Source organism: Geotrypetes seraphini, chromosome 15 (assembly GCF_902459505.1).
Source record: "Geotrypetes seraphini chromosome 15, aGeoSer1.1, whole genome shotgun sequence".
Classification (NCBI taxonomy): Eukaryota; Metazoa; Chordata; class Amphibia; order Gymnophiona; family Dermophiidae; genus Geotrypetes; species Geotrypetes seraphini.
Window position 1 is genome coordinate 34,496,159 of NC_047098.1, and position 22,708 is coordinate 34,518,866.

Here is a 22,708-nt window from a genome sequence, read left to right on the forward strand (position 1 = left end):
AGGAAGCTCCATTTCCTCCAAATATTCTCGGGTGTACCTGGACTCGGACTGAAGGACCAGTTTCAGCGCCTTGCCCATATGCATCATGAACCTTGTGAAGGAGGAAGCCTTGCCCACAGAATACCCTTCGAGAGGCGAAGCCGAGCGGGACTTCAGGGCAGCAGAGAACGAGGGGGAAGCCTCCCTCGAGTACTGTGCTGGTATGTCAGCATGGACGTCGAGGAAGCCCCGCTGAGAGAACGAGGGGGAGTCGACGACTGCTTGCGTTTAGAATGCCTGGAAGGCGAGGAACCGGGGGTCTGAGGGACGGAGATCCGGGGAGCCCGCCCTGGCGAGCCCAGGGAAGAAGAGACCTTCTGACATGGCAGCGATGCGGGAGACTTCGACCTCGAAGCTCCTTGGCTTGGAGACGGGGAAGGCACGGGAGGTCGTCGAGGACGAGGGTCAGATAGCACGAGGTCCAACGGCTCGATGAACCCTGTAGTGCGAGGACCCAGTGACCTACCCCCCCTCGGGGGTGAGTCTCTGGACCGCTTCACGGACCGCTGCCTCGAAGAAGAGGTACGCTTAGGGCGGCGGGAGACGTCCGTCTCGAAGGAGGAGGCAAGGAGTCACTCGAGGAGAAGCGTCGAGACCGACGCACCTTACCTCGAGAGCCCTCGGCGCAATGCTCAGGCTGGTCAACAACGAGCGAGGTCGAGGCAAGCTGAGCCAAAGCAGAGGAGATCTGCGAGGTTAAGATAGCCTTAAGCATATCCTCGAACATCGGCACTGAGACCAAAGGATTTGGATGGACAGGTGCAGCAGTGCGCTCCAACGAGGGTGACCTCGATGTAGAGTATTCTCTGAAAGTGGAGGCACGCTTTGGAGGAGGTCTTGCAGAGGCCGACAGAACTACACTCACTGCCTGGGTGGCCAGAGACTCCGAGGACGGCTTCTTCAGTAGCTGAGTTGAACCTGAAGGAGGAAGAGGAGACTTACCCGAGGCCGAGTTCTTCGTAGACAGAGCTACCGAGGCCTTCGAACTCAAGGGAGACTTACTCGGGGCTGAGGTCTTCAAGGCTGACGTCGAGACCAGGGACGAGGTCCTATCCCCAGGCTGGTCCATGACGAAGAATTTCCCAATCTTGGCCCGCCGTCGACGAAGAGCCCGAGGTTGAAGAGTGGCACAATGCGGGCAAGAAGCTGTAGGATGATGAACACCGAGACAAAGTATACACCAACGGTGTGGGTCAGTTATTGAGAGCACCCGACCGCACTGCGTGCACTTTTTGAACCTGGTAACAAGCCGGGACATAAGGCAGGAAAAACAGGCCGCAGCCACGCGAGGCCAGGCGGCCAAGGAAAAAACCGGGGTCCTCCGGTCGCGATCGAGGAAAATATTATTATTATTTTTTTTTTTTTACAAAAACAATAAAGACGCAGGGCACAGCAACTTCCGATCGTAAAAAACAATAAAAGAAGCTGCGGTGCAAGAAAGGCACGAAAAATCAACGCAGAGAAGAGAGACAGGGCTTTTTGGCTTCGCGGAAAACTAAGAACTGAGGACCATGTTGAGGAGACGCAACCCCTAGCTGAGCGGGAAGGCACATGAATGCGCGGTGAAGCACTAGCAAACTTTAAGATCTTCAATCAAGTTTGACGGGGTTCCATGGATGATGTCACCCACATGTAGAAAATATGCTGCCTGCTTGTCCTGGGATAAAGAACACTACCCTAGCTCTCAGGATTGCCACAATGAATATGCAAAGTAGGGCTATTTCTATCACTATACCAGTCATAGAACAAGCTTCCCTAGGAAGTTTACATATAATTAAATATTTTAATCTTTAGGAAAAATTGGAAGCTTTGTTCATTTAACCTCCAGAAAAATACCCCCCCCCCTTCCCTTTTCACATAACAGAATGAAATGTTTAGCCTTTCTCCTTATGAAGTCAGTATTTATTTAGACTAACTTGCCTTGAGCTACAACTGAAAAAGGCCTCAGCCAAGCCAGGTACAGGTATTTTCCCTGTCCCAGAAGGCCTCACAAAGTTTGTACCTAAAACAATGGAGGGTTGGTTAAGAGGCTTGCTCAATTATATTTTTCAGCTTGGTTTGTAAATCATACAAAAAAATTGGTTTGTTGGTTCTGATACTTTTTCTAGTACTGATGTAAGAATATTCCAGAAAGAACAATATAAGAACCTAAGAAGTGCCATGCTGGTCCCTCCAAATCCAGTATCCTGTTTCTGACCAGTCCAGGAGGTATAGTCAGGTGGTATTCTCATCCATCCTCCCTGTTGAGGGTAATGGCAAAGGCAGAAAGCTACATGGATGGTATCATCGAGAGCGTTTCGTCTTCCTGGACCATGGGATGATTTTCCAAGGGCTACTATCAAGGGCTACTATCTTCAGCAGCAGGCTGCCTAACCTACTGAAGAGGACTTTAAACTAGGATTGTTGAGGACTTCCAGTTCCAGATGGAGCTACGAGCAGTGTGATTACTGAGCTCTGATATACCCCCTACAGAATTAGCACATACTGGCGGCTTTTTGCAGTGATTTTTGGCAACCTTATTGAGACTAACATTTACTAATACCTTCTATTATTTGAACAAGTGGGTTAGGACATTGCAAATGGCGGCGAAGTCAATGAAAACAGAGCAACATTGTGCCAAACTTGAGGACTCCAAAATGGCCGACAAAGATCGAGCACAATCTCCAACCCCCAGCTCCGAATGGCCAGCGGATATCACAGCTGAAGTGCGTGCAGCAGTGGAGCATACCATAGGCAAGCAGTATCAGCTTATTCTGGATAAACTTGACACTATGGATCAGCGCTTTAACTGTTTGGCAACGAAAATACAATCAACGCAACAAAGGGCAAGTTCCCTAGAGGACACAGTGACTGTATTGGAGGGCGACCACCCGAGGATACAAACCGCATTAAAAGAATTTGAGGAGAAAATTAATGATTTAGAAAATAGATCTCGCAGAAATAACTTAAGATTGGTGGGGTTACCAGAATCCATATTAGACAGAGATTTGACAAGATTTTTTGGAAACCTGGCTTCTGAACCAATTGCAATTGTCCAGGTCGGTGGGCCCATAGCGGATTGAGAAAGCACATTGCTTGGGCCAACGGTGTGATAACTCTCATCCACAGGTAGTAATCTTGAACTTGCTGAACTATGCACATAAACCAGCCATCTTACAATCACTACGCTCTGGCAAAAGTTTGGAATATGAACAGACTAAAAACTTGTGCTTTCAAGATTATTCTACTAAAGTCACGCAAGCGCAAAAGGCTTTTACTCCGCTCTCGTCTGATATCCCATCATAGCAGGTTTAATCTTCTGTATCCTGCCCACCTCGTGTCCTTTTTGTTGGCTGCGTTATGTTTGTTTCATTTTTCCTTTGCTATTTTATTGAAAAGCAGTATATTACATTTTAACAACAAACAAATGTAAATAGCAGCATTTGCACTTGTAAATGGTGATTTCAGAAAGCCACTAGTTACACAGAGATCCAAACCATGCAGAGGTTAAAAAGGCCTGGGTTAGTCAGGCCACATTTTACATAGGAAATATACATATATAGGAAAATATTTTCCTGTCAGGTTTCATTTCAGCTCCCAGTAGTGGCGTAGTGAGGGTGGGAGGAGCCCGGGGCGGTGGCGCCCCCCGGCTCCTTCCCTTCCCCCGTACCTGTTTAGCTTCCCAGCGCAAGCAGCATTTCTAACTTGCTGCCCACACCTGCGTTGGCCCTCTCTATGACATCACTTCCTAGTCAAAGGACCAGGAAATGACATCAGAGGAGAATGCTGAGGCCGGCAAGAGCAGCAAATTGGAGCCGCTGCTCGCTCTGGCAAGAGCTAGAGGTACGGTGGTGAGGAATTCAAGGCGTGCGTGTGGCGGGGGAGGAGTGGGAAGGAGCAGGGGTGCAGAGAGGCGCCAGCACAAGGGCAGTCCGCCCCCTGCCCCTTACTAAGCCACTGGCTCCGAGGCATGCAAAAAGTGCTCATCTGGGCTAGGGCTTTTTACAAAAGCGCTACATTCAGCAGAACCTTTTGTAAAATGCCACTGGAATGAAGCACATCCCGATCTGGATGACTGAATTCCAATCTCAATGCTCTGTGCATAATGGGCCTTCACATGTTATATTATCTAAGGTCATTATTTTGTTGCGATTTGGTGCAATTGTTATTGCAAGCCACTTTGAACAGCAGGTTGTCCAAAATAGGCAAGTAGATAAATTGTGGTCGCAATACTGTTTATTCATCTCTTAATGTTACATTTGTATGCAAATTTTACCAGTCTCACCGCAATCAGAGGCAACATATGAAATTTAATAACATAACAAAATTTCTTAAATACCACCGCAACTACCACGCGGTTCTGTGCAGTTAACAAAAATTAAAATACAAGTATACATGGTATAAACACAATTAATTAATTAATTAAAATATTTACCAAATAGATCAGTCCTCATAAATTTTCTAAATACCAAATAAGAAGTAGAGATAGAAAGATACATACTAATTTATTTATCCCATAATGCTGCCTGATACACTAAGATCTTACTAAAGAAGCGTTTATAAACACATCCTTTTACAGAAGGAAAATCAAAGAGCCGAAGATCACGTAGATGTTTTCTATTGGCAAATATAAAATGATCCATGGGATAACTGGGTAATAACCCACTGAGAGCCTTGAAACAGATACGGCCAAACTTAAAAATCACTCTTGCCTCTATTGGCAACCAGTGCAGCTTATGGTAATACTCCGTCACATGATCGGATTGTTTCAGTCCAAAAATCAAACACACAGCAGTTTTCTGGATAATCTGCAAACTTTTTTGATTTTTCTTGGATATCGAAAGATAGAGCACATTACAATAATCCAATGTCCTGAGAACAAGAGATTGAACCAGCAATCTAAGGGCTCCTTTTACGAAGCCGCAGTAGCGGCTTCAGAGCGCTAACCCCCGTGATAGCCTAAAAACTACCCCCTGCTCAAGAGGAGGCGGTAGCGGCTAGCGTGGCTGGCAGTTTAGCGCTCGGTATTATGCACGTTAAACCGCTACCGTGCTTTCGTACAAGGAGCCCTAAATCTTTAGCATGCTCAGTGTGAATATCCTTAACATCAGTTAGGCTATAACTCGGGGACTGGAATGAAACCCGTTGGAAGCAGAAATGCATACAAAAGCCGATTCACTCTTGAAGTCAGAACCAGCAGCAAGATCGATTTTCCAACAGGCCTTAGAGTGGACAACTGGCTTGCACTGCTGTCCTTCTGTGTCCGTGCTGCTGTCAGACAACAAAGTGAAAGTGACCTTCATGTGAGAAACTCTTTTTCAGCCCAACAGAATAATCATGTAAAGGCAAAAAACACAGCCAGACCAAGGAGAACTCAAGCACACTCCCCCCAATCAAAGGCATGCAAAGCAAAAAATGGTATGACGGATTACTAGCCACCAGAGTAGCAAGACTACCGTATTTTCACGCATATAACGCGCATACGTGTATAACACGCATACGCGTATAGCGCGCGGGAACAACACATTTATGTAAAAAAAATTCTATATAGCACGCACATGCGTATACCGCGCATGCTGCTAAAACCTCCTCCCACCACCCCCACTTACTCCCTCTTCTGGCCCTGCGAACCGGCATCCTCCCCCCCCCACAGAATCTCGGAGAGAGCGAGACCAGAAGGCTTTGAGCATGCGCAAATGCTCAAAGCCCAGTCCAGCCCAGCACAGGGAAGAGGGAGGATCTCCCTCGCACTGCCGAGCCCAGCCCAGGCGAGGGAGGATCTTCGGGCACTGGCACTGGCACGTCCTGTGCATTCGTGCAGGTGCCGGTGTCCAATCGGGGTAAGCGATGTCTTTGCGGTGCTGGGGGGGATGTAGGATCGCGGAGGAGGGGGGTGACGCGAGCAGGGGGGAGGATGCCGGTTCGCAGGGGGGATGCCGGATCGCAATGAAAAAAAAAATTGTATAACGCACTCACACATATAACGCGCATGGTTATGCTCGGTTTGTAAAATCGTGTATAACGCGCGCATTATATGCGTGAAAATACGGTAGACCGCCACCTCTCCAATCTGCTGACCACGACGCCCAACTACAAAACATTCAGGAAAAGAACTGAAAACTATACTATTCAGGAAATTTGTCAAATGATCTAACCAAACCATATCGACCCTTCCCAGATCCCGACGCATACTATAGTTATCAACCTTGTAATCTCCCTGGGAATGCCCAGGCTAATTCTTGTTGTAAACCGCCTAGAACTGAAAGGTATTGGCAGGATAAAAGACACTAATGTAATGTAATAGACATATTAGTGTCTGTATACCAGTCTCTCTCAAAATGTGTGCCACGAGAAATTACAGAATTTTACTTTATTTTTAAAAATTCCCTTCTTAAGTATACACTAGAATAGATGACGTGTATGTCGTGTACGTAAAAGTCTGTCAATGTTATGAGCGTCTGTGTACATAAAGACATAACTGCCCAGACAAGTATTATTTTTTGACATAACTGGTCCTTGAAAACTACTGCAAGACATTTTGTTTTTATTTTTTATGCAGTAATTATCCTAACTTGAGCAACAAAGCAACCAAGACTTTGTTACTGTTTGGATCTTCTTATCTTGCGAACTTGGATTTTCAGTTCTGATAGAAATTAAATGGAAAAAAAAAAAAAGAAAGAACGGTTGCAGATGATGGACGATGAAATGCGTCTTTGCTTGTCGACTATCGAGCCGCATTTTGAGTTAATTTACATTCAAAAACAAGCACACCCATCATATTGATTAGCAATTTTATTCTAGCTAAGTACTAAAGTACTTTAGTTTCACCTTTGTTACAATTACCATACATAGTTTAAAGAACTTTAAATAACTCTCTATATTTTTGTTGGTTTTGCAATTTTATAATTTCAATTATAATTTGCCGCAAAAAAACATTTGCTCCGTTTAGTGTGCCGGAATAAAAAAATAAAAATTTTGAGACACACAGCTATATACATTAGAAATATGTGAGTCGTTTTGATGTTCTTGAGCTTCCTACACTGCTCCTGGCACCGAAATCTATTCTTCACCAGTTTTCGGAGTGGCACAATAGGCCAACTGTATCCTGCATCCCTCCTATGACATGCCACATGATCAGAGAGCCAATGACATTGCTTCAAGAAGGGAAGTCTCAGCGTTCCCCTCCCCCACCAACTTCCTATGCACCCAGTCTTTCTCTACCCATGCAAAGCTCTGAAGGCTCAATATTCCTTTTAACAGATTCTGCAAATCAGTAAGAATCGCCCACTTCCAGCCCCTGTTTTTTTGTTTGAGGCTTTCCACATTGTGACACATTGATTCTCAGTCACTTGGAAGACAGTCAATATTTCATCTTGTGCCGCAGAATAGCTCCTTCCAAAGCTTGGAATTCAGCCATCAACAGTGGGTCCCTGTCTGCACACAAACAGGTTTCCCTGAAAAGACACCACCTCTAGAACAGGGGTCCCCAAAGTCCCTCCTTGAAGGCCAAATCCAGTCGGGTTTTTAGGATTTCCCCAATGAATATGCATTGAAAGCAGTGCATGCACATAGATCTCATGCATATTCATTGGGGAAATCCTAAAAACCCGACTGGATTTGGCCCTCAAGGAGGAACTTTGGGGACCCCTGCTCTAGAATGTAGGAGCTGACTGGGGAGGGGGAAGGCTGCTTGAGAAGCAAGGCTGAAAACATTTTTCAATAAGAATGGGTAAATATCAAACCCACCGTCATCCGGATCACCTAGAACAGAGCAGAGCAGAATAGACCCCTCAACTCTTTTTCAGGATCTATATAAACACCATTCTGAAACCATACGATGACATGTATAAAACAAGGGCTCGCAACCCAGTCAGTCAGGTTTTCATGATTCCCTAATGAACGTGGATAAGATAAATTTGCATATAATGGAGGTAGTGCATGCAAACATATCTCTTGCATATTCATTGTGGGTATCCTGAAAACTTGACTGGCTAAGTATGTCCTGAGGACTCAGTTGAGAACTCTGCCCTGTACAACCAGAAACCAATGGGAGAATTAGTTTTACCTCTCTCTTACTTCTAGACAAGGATGTCTAAAGAACTGAAAAAAGTAAATGATTTTGTACGTCAAAACTCACTCTGCCAGGGCTGGATTCACCATAAGGATGCACAAAGGCGATAAGGGGGAGGAAGACCTCTCCCGTCAACTACCTGAATCCTCCCTTCTGCCATTGTCCCCTTACCTCCACACTGTTGAGTTCAATCAGAATCTTGGGGAGGGGCAAATTAGGAACCTGCAGGTTAACTAGGTGGGAGAGGGAGGACTTAATACTGATTTTCTGTGGGTTCACTCAAAGAGGTTTACATATTATAGAGGACTTATTTTGAACCTCAAGGCAATCGAGGGTTAAGTGACTTGCCCAGAGTCACAAGGAGCTGCAGTGGGAATCAAACCAGATTCCCCTGGTTTTCAGGCCACTGCACTAACCAGTAGGCTACTCCTAACCGTAAGTGGTCTCAAACTCAACCCCTTTGCAGGGCCACATTTTGGATTTGTAGGTACTGGGAGGGCCTCGGAAAAAAATAGTTAATGTCTTATTAAAGAAATGACAATTTTGCATGAGGTAAAACTCATCATAGTTTATAAATCTTTCCTTTTGGCTAAATCTTAATAATAATATTGTAATTTATAGCTAAAGAGACAAATGATCAAGAAACTGTTTTCTATTACTTTTGTGATTATGATAAACATAGCAAGGGCTTCAAAATAGTACCTGGCAGGCCACGAGTTTGAGACCACTGGTTTAAAGGGTCACCTAAGGGACCCAGTACCCTTACAGTAGCAGGGCTATGGAGTCGATATACCAAACCTTCAACTGGCCAGCTCCTACTGATATTAGGCTTTAGATCTAGGACAAAGATATATATATGTATGCAAATAAATTTTATACTAATAAATATATAAAATTGATAGAATATATAATACAGTATATGGTAAATCTAAGTTTTTATTTTCAAGCTGGTGTCAAGAGTTTGTTCATTTTTACTGACTCCAACTCCACCCAAAATTGCATCCAGCTCTGACTCCATAGCCCTGAAAATAAGTATTACTGAAGCAGTGTACACAGAGCTGTACAACAACAGAGCACTGGTTAGATTTTAAAGGAGTACATACAGCCAGAGGAAGCTTCTGTGTTTGGGTGATGGCCAGTCTCTTTCTGCTGTTTTTTTATGCAAACAGGCAGCTCCTAGTGTACAGCATTATGTAGATATAAGGGCTATTTCTGAAAGTCTGAAAATTGCTCTTTGCTGCCACCCCAGGCAACCTCCTAGTCTTGCCTAGTTTATTTATTTATTCATTCCATTTTCTATACCGTTCTCCCAAGGGAGCTCAGAACGGTTTACATGAATTTATTAAAGTACTCAAGCATTTTCCCCCTTCTCTCCCGGCGGGTTCACAATTTATCTAATGTACCTGGGGCAATAGAGGGATTAAGTGACTTGCCCAGGGTCTGGTTAGGCTGGCCCCAATTATCTGGTCATAAAACAACCTTTGCATATAGAGCAAGAAGTGACATCAGGATTGAAGAGGAGTGCACAACTATTTTTAATTCTCTTGTCTTCTACAGTGCTATGTGCACCGATGGAATTCTACATAAAACAAGCTAAATGATGGACAAGAAATTTTTTTTTTAACTCTGATGCAAGAAGCCGAGGTCCAAAAAAACCCCCAGAAGCTCTTATTGGAGGGTGAAACAACCAAAAGAAAAATCTAGGCAGCTCACATACCTCACAGCTTCACCTCTTATCCTGAAACCCATCAGAGCCTCCCTTCCTTGTATCCCCTTGACTCCTGCTCCTAGGTTTACCTACTTCCAGCTTTTGTGGGCTTTGCACCTATTCCATGAAGTCATGGTTGCATGTGGGATAGAGAAGACCAGCTCCAGGACAGCTGCAGAAGATTTACAGGGGAGGCCTTGTTTAAGGGAAGTACAGTCATCAACTGTATCCAGATTTTCAGAGCAGGTTAATTTATTTCTGGTTTTAATCCAATGCATGCACAGGTTTATAGTTTTCATTCCCCTAAGAAAATACAGAACTACAAGTCCATGCATGCACTGGGGTAAACCATGAAGCCAGTTGGCAGCCCTACGTTCCCCATACCACAAAGAGGAAAGCTGGGGGGGAGGGGGGGAGGGAAGATCGGTGGCATTAAATACTGCTACTATTTGGGGTTTTTGCCAGATACTTGTGACTTGGATTGGCCTCCGTAAAGCAGGATACTGGACTAGATGGACCATTGGTCTGACTGACCCATTAAGGCTATTCTTACGTTCATCCATATTCACTCATAGCCTGCTTCCACCCAATCATTCACCCTCACAGCTGAAACCTTTCTAGTTCTGAAACAGGGCAACTAGAACTGTGCATTATACAAACTGCAATTGTACCAGGGGTCTATAAAGTACATGAATATAACCGTGCTGGGTAAGACCAATGGTCCATCAAACCAAGTATTCTGGTTCCACGAGTGACCAATCCAGGTCACAAGCATCTGGCAGGATCCCAAAAGTAGCAAGATTCTACCCCCAGAGATAAGCAGCGACTTTCCCTATGTCCACCTTAACAATTCATGAAAAATATTTTCTTCTGTTCGTTTTAAATGTATGTCTATATTTATTCATAGAAGCTTGATATACCGCCATATCTAGTAAAAGGTCACAGTGGTTTACAAAAAAAAATAAAATATAAAAGAAAGGAATTCCATTTAAGATAGGATAGTGAACATTCATTTAATATAACCAGTCAAAAAAAGTCACCAACAAGAAATGAAATACAGAAGTTAAGAACATAAGAATTGCCAAAGGTCCATCAAGCCCAGTACCCTGTTTCTAACAGTGGCAGTCCCAAGTACCTGGCAGAAACTCAAAAAGTAGCAATATTCTATAGGTGAGATTGTGATGTCATAATGCCTCATTCCACCAATGCCTAAGAGCCAACCTCATCAGTGATGTCACAGTGGCTTGATTGTTTCCAACAGTGGCCAACCTAGCTAGATCCCAAGTAGTAAAACAGATTTTATGCTCATATCCTAGGAATAAGCACATCTCAATAATGGCCTACGGACTTCCCTTTTAGGAATTTATCCAAACCTTTTTTAAACCCCGCTACCTGATTTCAGCACATTCTCTGGCAACAAATTCTAGAGTTTAATTACATGTTGTGTAAAGAAATATTTTCTCCGGTTTGTTTGAAATCTACTATCGCATGCCCCCTAGTCCTAGTATTTTTGGAAAAAGTAAACAAGCTAATAAAAGTGATTGGGTTCCACCATTGCGTCAATCCTGCTGCACACCAAATGCCAGTCTGAAATAAGTGGATTTTAGGTAAAACTTCAAATTTTGGGAAGGAGAATTCTAAATCAATTAGGGGGGGGGGGAGGAGATTGTTCCATAACTTTGGAGCCAAAAAGAAATAAGCAGAACTTACTACTACTACTTCTATTTATTATTTCTATAGTGCTACCAGATGCATGCAGCGCTAGGGTTACCAGCTGTCCGGATTTACCTGAACATGTCCTCTTTTTAGAGGACTGTCCGGGCGTGTTTTCAAAACCTGGCACTTTGTCCAGGTTTTGAAAAGCTGTTGCGATCAGGGCCGAGTGCGGAGTGCATCTGCGGATGCAATGCAGTGACGTCGCATGCATGCGGGCGACATCCAGACTCGGCCTGAAGAGACAAGGTTGGCGTAGGGCTGGGGAGCGGAATGGGGCAGGGTCACGTGTCATCTTTTTCCAGATGCAAAATGTGGTGTAACCCTACGCAGCGCTATACATTAAACACGCAAGAGACGGTCCCTGATTGAAAGAGCTTATAATCTAAATTACAATAGACACACAGGACAAAGGGTGAATCAATATATGTTGCTCTTGAAGGGAAATAAATAAATAAAAGAGATGACGAGATAGAGAGGGTTGTCTCGTGGAATGCTCCTTTGGAAGAGGCAAAACTAATTATTGAGCATCCAATGAATGCAAAGAACAGCAAGGGGGGGTAAGGAATAGTGACGGATAATGAAAAAGATGGATCACCCACATGGAGAAGCTTGTGGGTTACTAAATGCACTATTTATTTATTTAAAAAAAAAATTACAGATACAACAGACAGACAAACACCGTTTAAATAGACTCTTAGCTGTAGTTTATCTTAACTCAGCAAGAGACATTATTTATCATACAAATCACAAAGGGCTCCTTTTATCAAGCCATGCTAGCGGTTTAACGCACGTAATAGCGCGCATTAAACTGCCGGCCGTGCTAGCCGCTAATGCCTGCCTTGAGCAGGCGGTAGTTTTTTGGCCAGCGCAGGGGTTAGCGCGTGATTAAAAGTTGCGCGCGCTAACCCCACTAGCGCGGCTTGATAAAAGGAGCCCAAAGAGTTAACTGCTGAAAACCTCAATTCAGACATTAAAAAAAAAACATTTCTCTTAAAAACTTGTAACTTCATGGTGTCACTCCCTCATCTTTGTACTTTTTGAAAGAATGAACAATCGATTCATATTTATGTTTCATTCCGCTCAGGAATTTTTTAGACCTCTCTCACATGGCTCCTCAGCCAAACAGCTCTAATTTTCTTTTGCCTTCCTTTATACAGGAATTGTTCCAGCCCATTTCTCTTTCTGGTTGCCCTTTTCTGTATTTTTTTTTTTTTTTGGCATAATGACATTCTCAGTTTAGTTCTTCTCATTTCAAATAATCAGAAGGAAAGGTACAGTTTAAGGGGTGAAGAACTTGTGTGTACAACAGAAGAGCGGGCCTTGGGTGTGATTGTATGTGATGATCTTAAGGTGGCGGCGAAAGCTAGAAGGATGCTAGGTTGTGAGAGGTATGGCCAGTAGGAAAAAGAGGTCTTAGAGGTCTGCACGGGAACGGGGATCACGGGAATCCCCCCCTAACCCATGGGACTCCCACAGGGACCCCCCTCTGGCCAATGGGACTCCCACGGGGATGGAAGGCTTTGGAAGCAGGGTTTGTCCATAAAATATAATGGACACGTCAGCCTTAGTAAAAGAGGGGGTTTATAAGTTAATTACCTGAACAGAAAACAAAAAAAGGGTTCCACCAAAGAGATTCTACAAGGAAAACAGCAGCACAAACACAAAAGAAACTGTGGAATTGATGATCCTGTTAGAAGTAATTGCTGCTTTTTATGGGGACAGGCGGGGATGGAGGTAATTCCTTGCGGGGATGGGTGGGGACGGAGAGGATCCTGGCGGGGACGGGCAGGGATGGGTGGGATTTCTGTCCCCGCGCAACTCTCTACTCTGTATTAGACTTTGGCAAGTCCTCATTTAGAATATTGTGTACAATTCTGTAGGCCTTCAAAAAGATATAAAAAGGATGGAGTCGGTCCAGAAGGCTACCAAAATGGCGAGTGGTCTTCGTCATAAGGCATATAGAGACAGACTTAAAGATCTCAATATGTACACTTTAGAGGAAAGGCAGAAAAGGGGAGATATGATAACGACGTTTAAATACCTACATGAGTCGCGTCTCTTTTATTTCAAAGGAAGCTCTGGAATGAGAGGGCATAGGATGAAGTTAAGAGGTGATAGGCTCAGGAGTAATCTAAGGAAATAAAAGTACTTTTTTACAGAAAGGGTGGTAGATGCATGGAACAGTCTCCCGGAAGAGGTGGTGGAGACAGAGACTATGTCTGAATTCAAGAAGGCGTGGGATCTCTTAGGGAGAGGAAGAGATAATGGTTACTGCAGATGGACAGACTGGATGTGCCATTTGGCCTTTATCTGCTATCATGTTGCTATGTGCTTATTCAATTTTATTTTTTAGCAGCTATAACACACTGGGCTAAAAAATTTAAATTATCCAGATTGACTCCAAAAACTGCTTCTTGGGCTGTTAATTTCTAACATAGAACCCGGCATTTTGTCCCAGTGGCTGGGATTATTTTTCCCTGTTTGCATCACTGCACTTGCCCACATTCATTTTTATCTTCCATTCAGATGTCCAGTCTTTCCAGATCCTTCTGCAAATCTCAGAATCCTCAGTCAACTTAACAGCTTCAATTTTGTGTCATCTACAAATGTGAATCACCTCACTTACAATTCCTATCTCCAGATCATTTATGAATACAGTCAGACCTTGGTTTGCGAGTATAATTCGTTCCAGAAGCATGCTTGTAACCAAAGCACTCGTATATCAAAGTGAATTTCCCCATAGGGAATAATGGAAACTCAGACGATTCATTCCACAACCCCAAAATTATGTCCTTGTATTGCAAGACTTTGCTCGTTTAGAACAGTCACTACACTCCCCGCAGCATCAGAGAGAGAATAACCATCAGCTCAGTTGCGAAGTGTGTATACTGTATGTACTTGTATTGCAAGGCCTTGCTTGTATATCAAGTTAAAATTTAATCAAATGTTTTGCTTGTCTTGCAAAACACTTGCAAACCAAATTACTTGCAATCCAAGGTTTTACTGTACATTAAAAACTGCACAGGTCTCAGTACAGATATTTGTGGCACCAATAGGGACCCATCTTACTCCATGTTTACTGTCTTTTATCCAGTTTGCAATCCACAATAGGCTGTGTCCTCCTATCCCATGACTCTAATTTCCCAAGGAGTCAATTATGAGGACTTTTACCAATCCAAACAGCCGTCAAGGTGGATTTACAAAAAGCTTTCCCTACTTTCCTTGCCTAATGGAGACCACCTTTGTAAGTCAAGTCCCTAGTAAGGTCCTTATAGATTACCTGAACCTTTCAGGAAGTCTAGTATTTGATGCCAGGGTTGTAAAAGGGAAGGTTATGCCAGTCTTCTTGGACGCCAAAATAGTTGTGCCACTGCTTTGAACTGCACGTCCAAAATACGGTGGGCAAACTGATTATTGGAAAAAGAAAGTTTGAACACGTCTCACCTTTGTTGAGGGCACTTCATTGGTTGCCCGTTCATTTTAGAATTGAATTCAAATGTGCTAGTATAATTTTTTAAATTATACATGGTAATTTTACACTGTTGGTTGGTATTTAATTCCCTACGACCTGGATCAAGATTATCTCAAACACTGAAACTCTCATTTCCTTCTGTCAGAGGTGTTAAGACCATGGGATATATTTCCGGTTCTTTTACATACATTTTTGCAACTATTTGGACTACACTCTCTTATGAAATCCGATCTGTTACTTCTCTTCATTTATTTAGGAAATCCCTGAAAACTCTTCTCTTTCAGCAGGCTTTAGATGAGCACATAATTAGTCTAAATTAGTATTACGAGTGGCAATAAATTTGGACTCCTTTTCTGTCCTGTTGTTCCTTGCTTTATAACAAAATGTAAACCGGGTCAAGCCCCAGTATCTGGGGATCCAATTCTTCTCCAAGGCATGGTCTACTTCCTGCAAAACCTCAACAGAATACTTCTAAATCTCCCTTCCACAAAAAATCTGCAATACAGACGTGTTTTCTACTCCATGCTCACTTTTTTAGGCGTAAAAACTTGGAATGACCTTATTGAAATGACCAGAACTACACCATATTCCAGAAAAAACTGAAAACTCATCTATTTGACACTTAATCACCTGTATCCTCTCCTCCCTCTTCTCTTCTCCCACCCCTCCTCCCCCTTCTCCTTCCTCACCTCCCTCCAAGTCGCCTTGAGCCTACCTAGGTAAGAGTGACGCAGAAATAGAAGATTAGATTAGATATAAATGTAAGGACTGGATTGGCACACGACTGGGAAAATGCTTGTTCTCTCTCCGCCTTATCTGTTGCTACTACTTTCTGTGATCTATACTACAAGTCTGTCGTAGTTCTCATTACCACTGCGCTGAGGCTACTCAGAGATCTATTTATATTGTTTTCTGTAGAAACGTCACATTACAAACATGTGCTAACACTTATGAGAAAGCTTCCTAATGCAAGCGTAATTAATGCCAATGCAGTAACCAAATAATATGTAAATCGTCCCCAAGCAAAAAATGTGCACAAACTTGGGAGAATGCACCGAATGATGCACACAGGCAGGGCCGGATTTTCCTTTAGGCTAACTAGGCTTCAGCCTAGGGCCTCAAGATCAAGAGGGGCCTACATTCAAATTGTTAGCAAAATTAAAATTACACTATTCTAAAAACAGTGAACACTAAAACACTGAACTATATATGGTGCTGAGAATAAATGTCCAAATAAGTGTTTTCGACTTTTTTTTATTTATATATCACAGTAATGATGTATTTTATTATCTCTCATGTAATTTACAAACTTAAAAATGGGAGGTGAAAGGGCCTCATAAGTGGAATAGCCTAGGGCCTCTTTTCATCTAAATCCGGCCCTGCACACAGGTCTGTGCAAGAGCTATATCTTGTGTGCAAACTGGTATGCACACACATCTGTATGTGCCAGAATGCTATTCTAGGCATAAAATTTTTACACAACCAATATTTATGTGCAGACCATTCCAGTACATGCAACTCGGGTCTCTAATCCATTTGTTATGTGCTGACCTGTGGGTACATCGATGTCTCCCAGTCTGACACTTGCACTCTTTGTGCCAGCATTCCTCCCATGGGTCCTAAAGAATGGCAGATCATTATGCAACCAAGAGAAAAAATTGGCATGAAATCCAAACGAATCTTTTACGCCTCCTTATACCAGGGCCGGCTCAAAAGGTTATGGTGCCCTGAGCCCCAACTTCAATGGCGGCACCCCCATCCCCAAAGCTTAAGCTTCCACTCCTTCTCTCTTCAGCCCCTAGTCTGGCATTGCTCCCTCTCCTCTCTCAGCCCTCTGAGCATTACCTTGCTTACCACCATGCAAAGCAGGCTGCTTTCCGCCAGCCCTGGGTCTTCCCTCTGCCGCATTCTGCCAACAGGAAATTGCAGGCGGGATGTGACAGAAGGAAGACCTAGGGCTGGCCGAAAGCAGCTTGCTGGGCATGCTGCTACTACTGGCAAGGTAATATTTAGAGGGCCGTGGGAGACGGAGGAGGGAGAGCAGAAGGAGCAATGCCAGAGCTGGAAAGAGAAGGGAAGAACATTTTGGACCAGGTGAAACCCTGGAAGTGAGCTCAGGGCCAGAGCCTCACCTGATTCAATGGATGAGCTGGCCCTGCCTCATATCTAGGTTTAAAGGCCTGCTGTTGTGTTCAGTCTTCTGTGCAGCTGCACACATTTGCGCTGTATAGCCAATAGTCTTATTATCATGGATTTAAATATTCTGTGCACCAGACTTTTCATATGGTTAACGTGTTGGGGGGGGGGGGTGTTATACAACACTCCACAAAATTGTGCATTAAAGCTTTGCCTAGTGCTTTTTATTGCATGGGCCCTTCTGTCCAGACTAGAAAATAAACCCCTGGGCGTAGGGAGTGTTCCAAAAGCATGTGGCCCCTGCGGCATATGGTCCAGAACAATTGCTCTATTGCTGAGCCAGTGCTTCCCAACGGTGGCCAAATCCAGCACAACGCATTGCAAATCCCAAGAATTCGCGCAGGGCATCTCTCCCGTGAAACATGCACGCAAAGTACGTACATTATGGAAAAAGACAGGACAATCAGACGTTGCCCATCATTGATCCGGACTCCAGCTGACGTAGGAGCCAGGCAACACAAAGGGAAGGGGGAGGGCCGAGCCCCCTCCCCGCTCGCCAGCAGGCCCTCTCTTACCTGGGGCGCTGCAGTCCGCACACACCTCGCTCCGGTGCACCTTCCGGGACATCCTCAGGGGAGAGCAGGGCAGCACCTTCTGGGCCAGGGTGGCTCGTCTGGCTGCGGCAAAGCCGGAAACCACCACCGCGGCGCTTCCCTCTCGGGAGCCGATCGCGCTCCTCCGAGCTCCCCGCCCTGCACGGCTCGGAGATCCGGCACCTCTCAGCCGCTTCCCGGAGCGCCGTCTTTCCTGCGGGCTGCAGGAAGCCGATCAAAGTCCTGCCCGTGCGCAGGGAGGGGCCCCATCCACCATCCAACCTCTCTCCCCCCCGGGGCTGGGAAAAGGAAATGGCAGGGAGGAAAGGGGGGGGGTGCTGCGGCGGCTTAAAGGGACAGAGGCAGATGTTTCGGCTTGGGAAAATCCGCTGCAAGATGCCCGCGAACCAGCCCCACGCTTTTCCTCTGATTTCCATAGGCCTTAGATCAGGGGTAGGCAATTCCGGTCCTCGAGAGCCGGAGCCAGGTCAGGTTTTCAGGATCTCCACCATGAATATGTAGGAGATGGATCTGCATGCACTGCCTCCTTGAGATGCAAATCTATCTCCTGAATATTCATGGTGGAGATCCTGAAAACCTGACCTGGCTCCGGCTCTGCCTCCCCCTGCCTTAGATCTTTCCTGCTGTTGACATCTCCTTTACGTTTAGGTACCTTTTAAAACGGTGTGCCCATTTTTTTTTATGTCGATATTCTCTCCCACTCGCCCCTGGTAATACTGTATTTCACCTCGGGGGGGAGGGGGGGGCAGAATTTTTATTTCTGCATTCCTTACTTCCTGCCTTCTGATATTATTATAAGAATGCCAGGATGTTGCCGTGCTGATTGCTAGTGTGGTTCCCAACCCTGTCCTGGAGGAACACCAGGCCAATTGGGTTTTCAGGCTAGCCCTAATGAATATGCATGAAGCAAATTTGCATGCCTATCACTTCCATCATATGCAAATCTCTCTCATGCATATTCATTAGGGCTAGCCTGAAAACCCGATTGGCTTGGTGTTCCTCCAGGACAGGGTTGGGAATCACTGTCTAGTCAAACCTTTCTGGCCCTATCATTGCTACAGTCAAGCTCAGGGGTCTCAAAGTCCCTCCTTGAGGGCCGCAATCCAGTCGGGTTTTCAGGATTTCCGCAATGAATATGCATTGAAAGCAGTGCATGCACATAGATCTCATGCATATTCATTGGGGAAATCCTGAAAACCTGACTGGATTGCGGCCCTCAAGGAGGGACTTTGAGATCCCTGGTCAAGCTTGAATTGAGGAAAAAGAGAGGATACCACAAAATATATATGACCCCCCCCCCTGTTGCTAATTAAACTCAGCAATCATGATCATTCTACAACAATTCTAAAAAAAAAAAAATTGGATATCATACTTTTGTTTTATTTATATACCATGTAGCAGGGGTAGGGAACTCCGGTCCTTGAGAGCTGTATTCCAGTCGGGTTTTCAGGATTTCCTCAATGAATATGCATTGAAAGCAGTGCATGGAAATAGATCACATGCATATTCATTGGGGAAATCCTGAAAGCTTGACTAGAATACGGCTCTCGAGGACCAGAGTTCCCTACCCTTGTATTAGTGGCTTACAATAAACAAATATAAAAACATCAATTACAACTAAAGCATAATCAGACAAGACAGCTGCCTATTCCAAAAGTTACAAATGTTTACAAACCTGGTGTCTTTGGTTGCTGAATTGCTGTCAAATTGTTCTGCTCTTTCCAAGGTTTATTTTGTACTAAATATTTACTGTCTTTCTGAATTATATCTCTGCTCTTTGTACTGTATCCATTACTGCTGCTAGCCTACTTAGCTATGCATAACAAGCCATGCTGATTGATTCTTTCAGATTATAAAGGCTTCAGTAAATCCTTTCATATATTAAACTTTGTTTTACAGGTAAACATAGGTGCTCATTGTTCTTTCTGTGGTTGTCGGGATGTGTTTCACTTTGCAACTACTTTTTGCTGCCCTCTATAAACTGCTGTCCTAGGCTTGTCTTATGGTTAGGCCAGACCTGGCTGATCCAGTTAAGGGCTTAACCAAGTGCGCATAGGGATTTGTAGTCTTGCTTTTTGTAGGAAATGCACTAGGGAAATTAGAATTGCAAATCTTTGCATGAGATAAGGTAAACTATGGACTGGATAAGCCTAAGAATCCAGAGCCAGTTGGCAACCCTGGATGAAACTCAGCCGTGGGAACTGTGCTTGACGATATTTATGATCCTGGCCTTGCAAGAAAGACTCATTTTGTTAATCTTGAAGAACTTTCATCTTTTCCTATTACAAAGTCCTGGTGTATGTAATTATATTAAAGGTTGCTGTGATGTAGTAATTCTATAGGTGAGTCTCTTCGTGAGCTAACATAATTTTCATACATGCTTGGGGACTTATTCCAAAAACAAAACGTGGACACAAAGGACAGGAAAGAGAATTGCAGATCCTACAATTCCCTTTGCTTGCATATATGTTGATTTGTATGCAGGGTACAGTTAAATAGAAATAAAAGTGCCAGACTTTGGTTTCTCTCTGCAGCACTATGATTGATAAATACTGAACAGTACTCCAGTGAATACCGTGTAACAGCTCTTAAACAGCAGAAGGTTTGGTTGAAAAAGGAGGTAATATTGTCCTTGTGGAGGTCATTAGTTTGGCAACTTCTAAAGAGTGACAAAGAGCAGCTGCAATCAAAGGAAAACAACAGATCTTAACAGTCACACGGACTCAAAGCACCATCAGAGAGTTGTTTTATCTGCAGGGTAAGAACAGAAGAATAGCCTTATTGGGTCAGACCAATGGTCCCATCAAGCCCAGTAGCCCGTTCTCACGGTGGCCAATCCAGGTCCCTAGTACCTGGCCAAAACCCAAGGGGTAGCCACATTCCAGCATCTCAAAGAATAGCAAGATTCCGGAACCCCAATGAGAGCAACATTCCAGAGCTGAGATTGTGATGTCATAATACCTCATTCCACAGTGCCGCAGAGCCAACCTCATCAGTGATGTTACAATGGCTTAATTGTCCTATACATGGCTCACATAAGAACATAAGAATTGCCTTTCTGGGTCGGACCAATGGTCCATCAAGCCCAGTAGCCCGTTTTCATGGTGGCCAATCCAGGTCACTAGTACCTGGCCAAAACCTAAGGACTAGCAATATTCCATTCAGAATCCTAAAGAATAGCAAGATTCCGGAACCCCATAGAGTAGCAACATTCCTTGCTACCAATACAAAGCAAGCAGTGGCTTCCCCCGTGTCTAGTCCATTTACCTGCCTGATATTTTAAACTGTAAAGTCCAGTTTTACGTTGGGGATGATCGTGATTATAAAAATCTAAGGGGATGGACAGCGGTTAGGGGCCTGAAAAGGTGGCCACTGCTATTATTATTTATTATTTCTTTAGTGCTACCAGATGCACACAGTGCTGTACATTAAACATACAAGAGACAGTCCCTGCTCGAAGAGCTTACAATCTCTGAGGAGGGGACACAAAGCTGAGGGTTGATCTATGGCACCTAATGTCTTCTCACGAACCCTGATATTAAAAGAGGTGATGATCTGCAAATAAGCAAAATCCCAACAGAGGGAGCTGACCAATCAATCTAGAGACTGCAATTTATTCAAATAAGCGCCCATTCATCCAAAGGCTGCATCAGCAGTAAAGCTAAAAGGGAACTAAAACCATCTTGTCCTAGTATTTATAATCCAAAAAGCACCATCCCCATCCTCGCAGATAACCACAGGAAAACATCCCCATGTCATTCTTTAAGGAAAGAGGGAAGAATCAGAGTATGAATGGGCAGAACCACTGACCCTCAAGCCTTGCATTGAAGAATGCTGGTGTGGAAGGACTGAGGTTATCCATGGGGACAGGAACGGTGATGAATTTTGCCACCATGTCATTCTCTGCAAATATAGAGCACCTTCTACTCAGAGCAGCAGCATTTCCTCTTGCAAGAGTAGAAGTGCTCTGTAGTGCTTTTTGGAGTATAAACACTAGACGGGACAAGTTGGATTTGGTTCCCAGTTAGCTTTACCCCTGACACAGCCTTTGGCCAAAAGGTGGCCATGTCGGGTGCTAGTTCAAACAAATTGCACTCTCTATATTGGCCGGTCTGCTCCTTGTGATTGCACCAGCCCTGTCCACACTTTGAGCATTATTTCACCCTTTGCTGCCCCAGATACAATTAAGAATCTATATATAATATGTAAATTGCTTGGATAGTAAGCACTAAAAGGCAGTACACTTCTCCCTCCGGATTCGCGGGGGATAGGGGCAAAGCCGGACCGCGAATGGTGAAATACCGCAAATATCTTCTGGTCCGGCTCTTACCTACCCCCGCCTCCCTCCTGGCATCCCGGCCTTACCTAGTGGCCTAGCGGGCTTTCGGGGCAGAAGCGATCTTCCTATGCTCCTGCCCCGTGCAGATCGCCAATAGGAAATAGCTGCCGTGAGTTCCCGTAGTCTCTCGAGACTACAACGGGAACTCCCCACAGCCATTTCCTATTGGTGATCTACACGGGGCAGGAGTGTAGGAAGATCGCTCCTGCCCCGAAAGCCCGCTAGACCACCAGGTAAGGCCTGGACGCCGGGGGGAAGGCTAAACTGTGTTTTTTTTTCTTTTTTTCCCCCTCCCCCCAAAATCGCAAATATGTGAAATCGCGATTGCCGAAACCGCGAATGGGGAGGGGGAAGTGTATATCAAGCCCCCTCCCCTTTCTCTTTCCCTGTATTCTGTCATGGAGGACAAACCCCATAAGGACAATGAGGGGTTCGGAGAAGGACCACTAAAATAATGGAGGGCCTGCAACACCAGTGCTGCAAACATTGTCTTAAAACGCTCAAAGCACCACACATTTCCTTGGACTGTGAGGCTCAGAGACATTCCAAATACCCCCAGATTCTGTATAGGTTGTTTGTTTGTTTATTGAAAGCTTCTATACTGCTGCTAATGACTGGGGGAGTCAATTCAGAA

General features: G+C 44.5%; 1 protein-coding gene across 1 annotated transcript in view; it reads right to left on the bottom strand.

Annotated features, from left to right (window-relative positions):
* Positions 1-18,166, bottom strand: part of GIT1 (GIT ArfGAP 1) — a 134,812-nt gene extending 116,646 nt beyond the window's left edge. The window contains 2 exon segments of the mRNA XM_033921261.1: positions 16,537-16,604; positions 17,697-18,166. Of these exon segments, the coding sequence (XP_033777152.1) occupies positions 16,537-16,604; positions 17,697-18,151 (523 nt within the window). The 5' untranslated portion in view covers positions 18,152-18,166.
* Between the last annotated feature and the right edge of the window lie 4,542 nt (positions 18,167-22,708).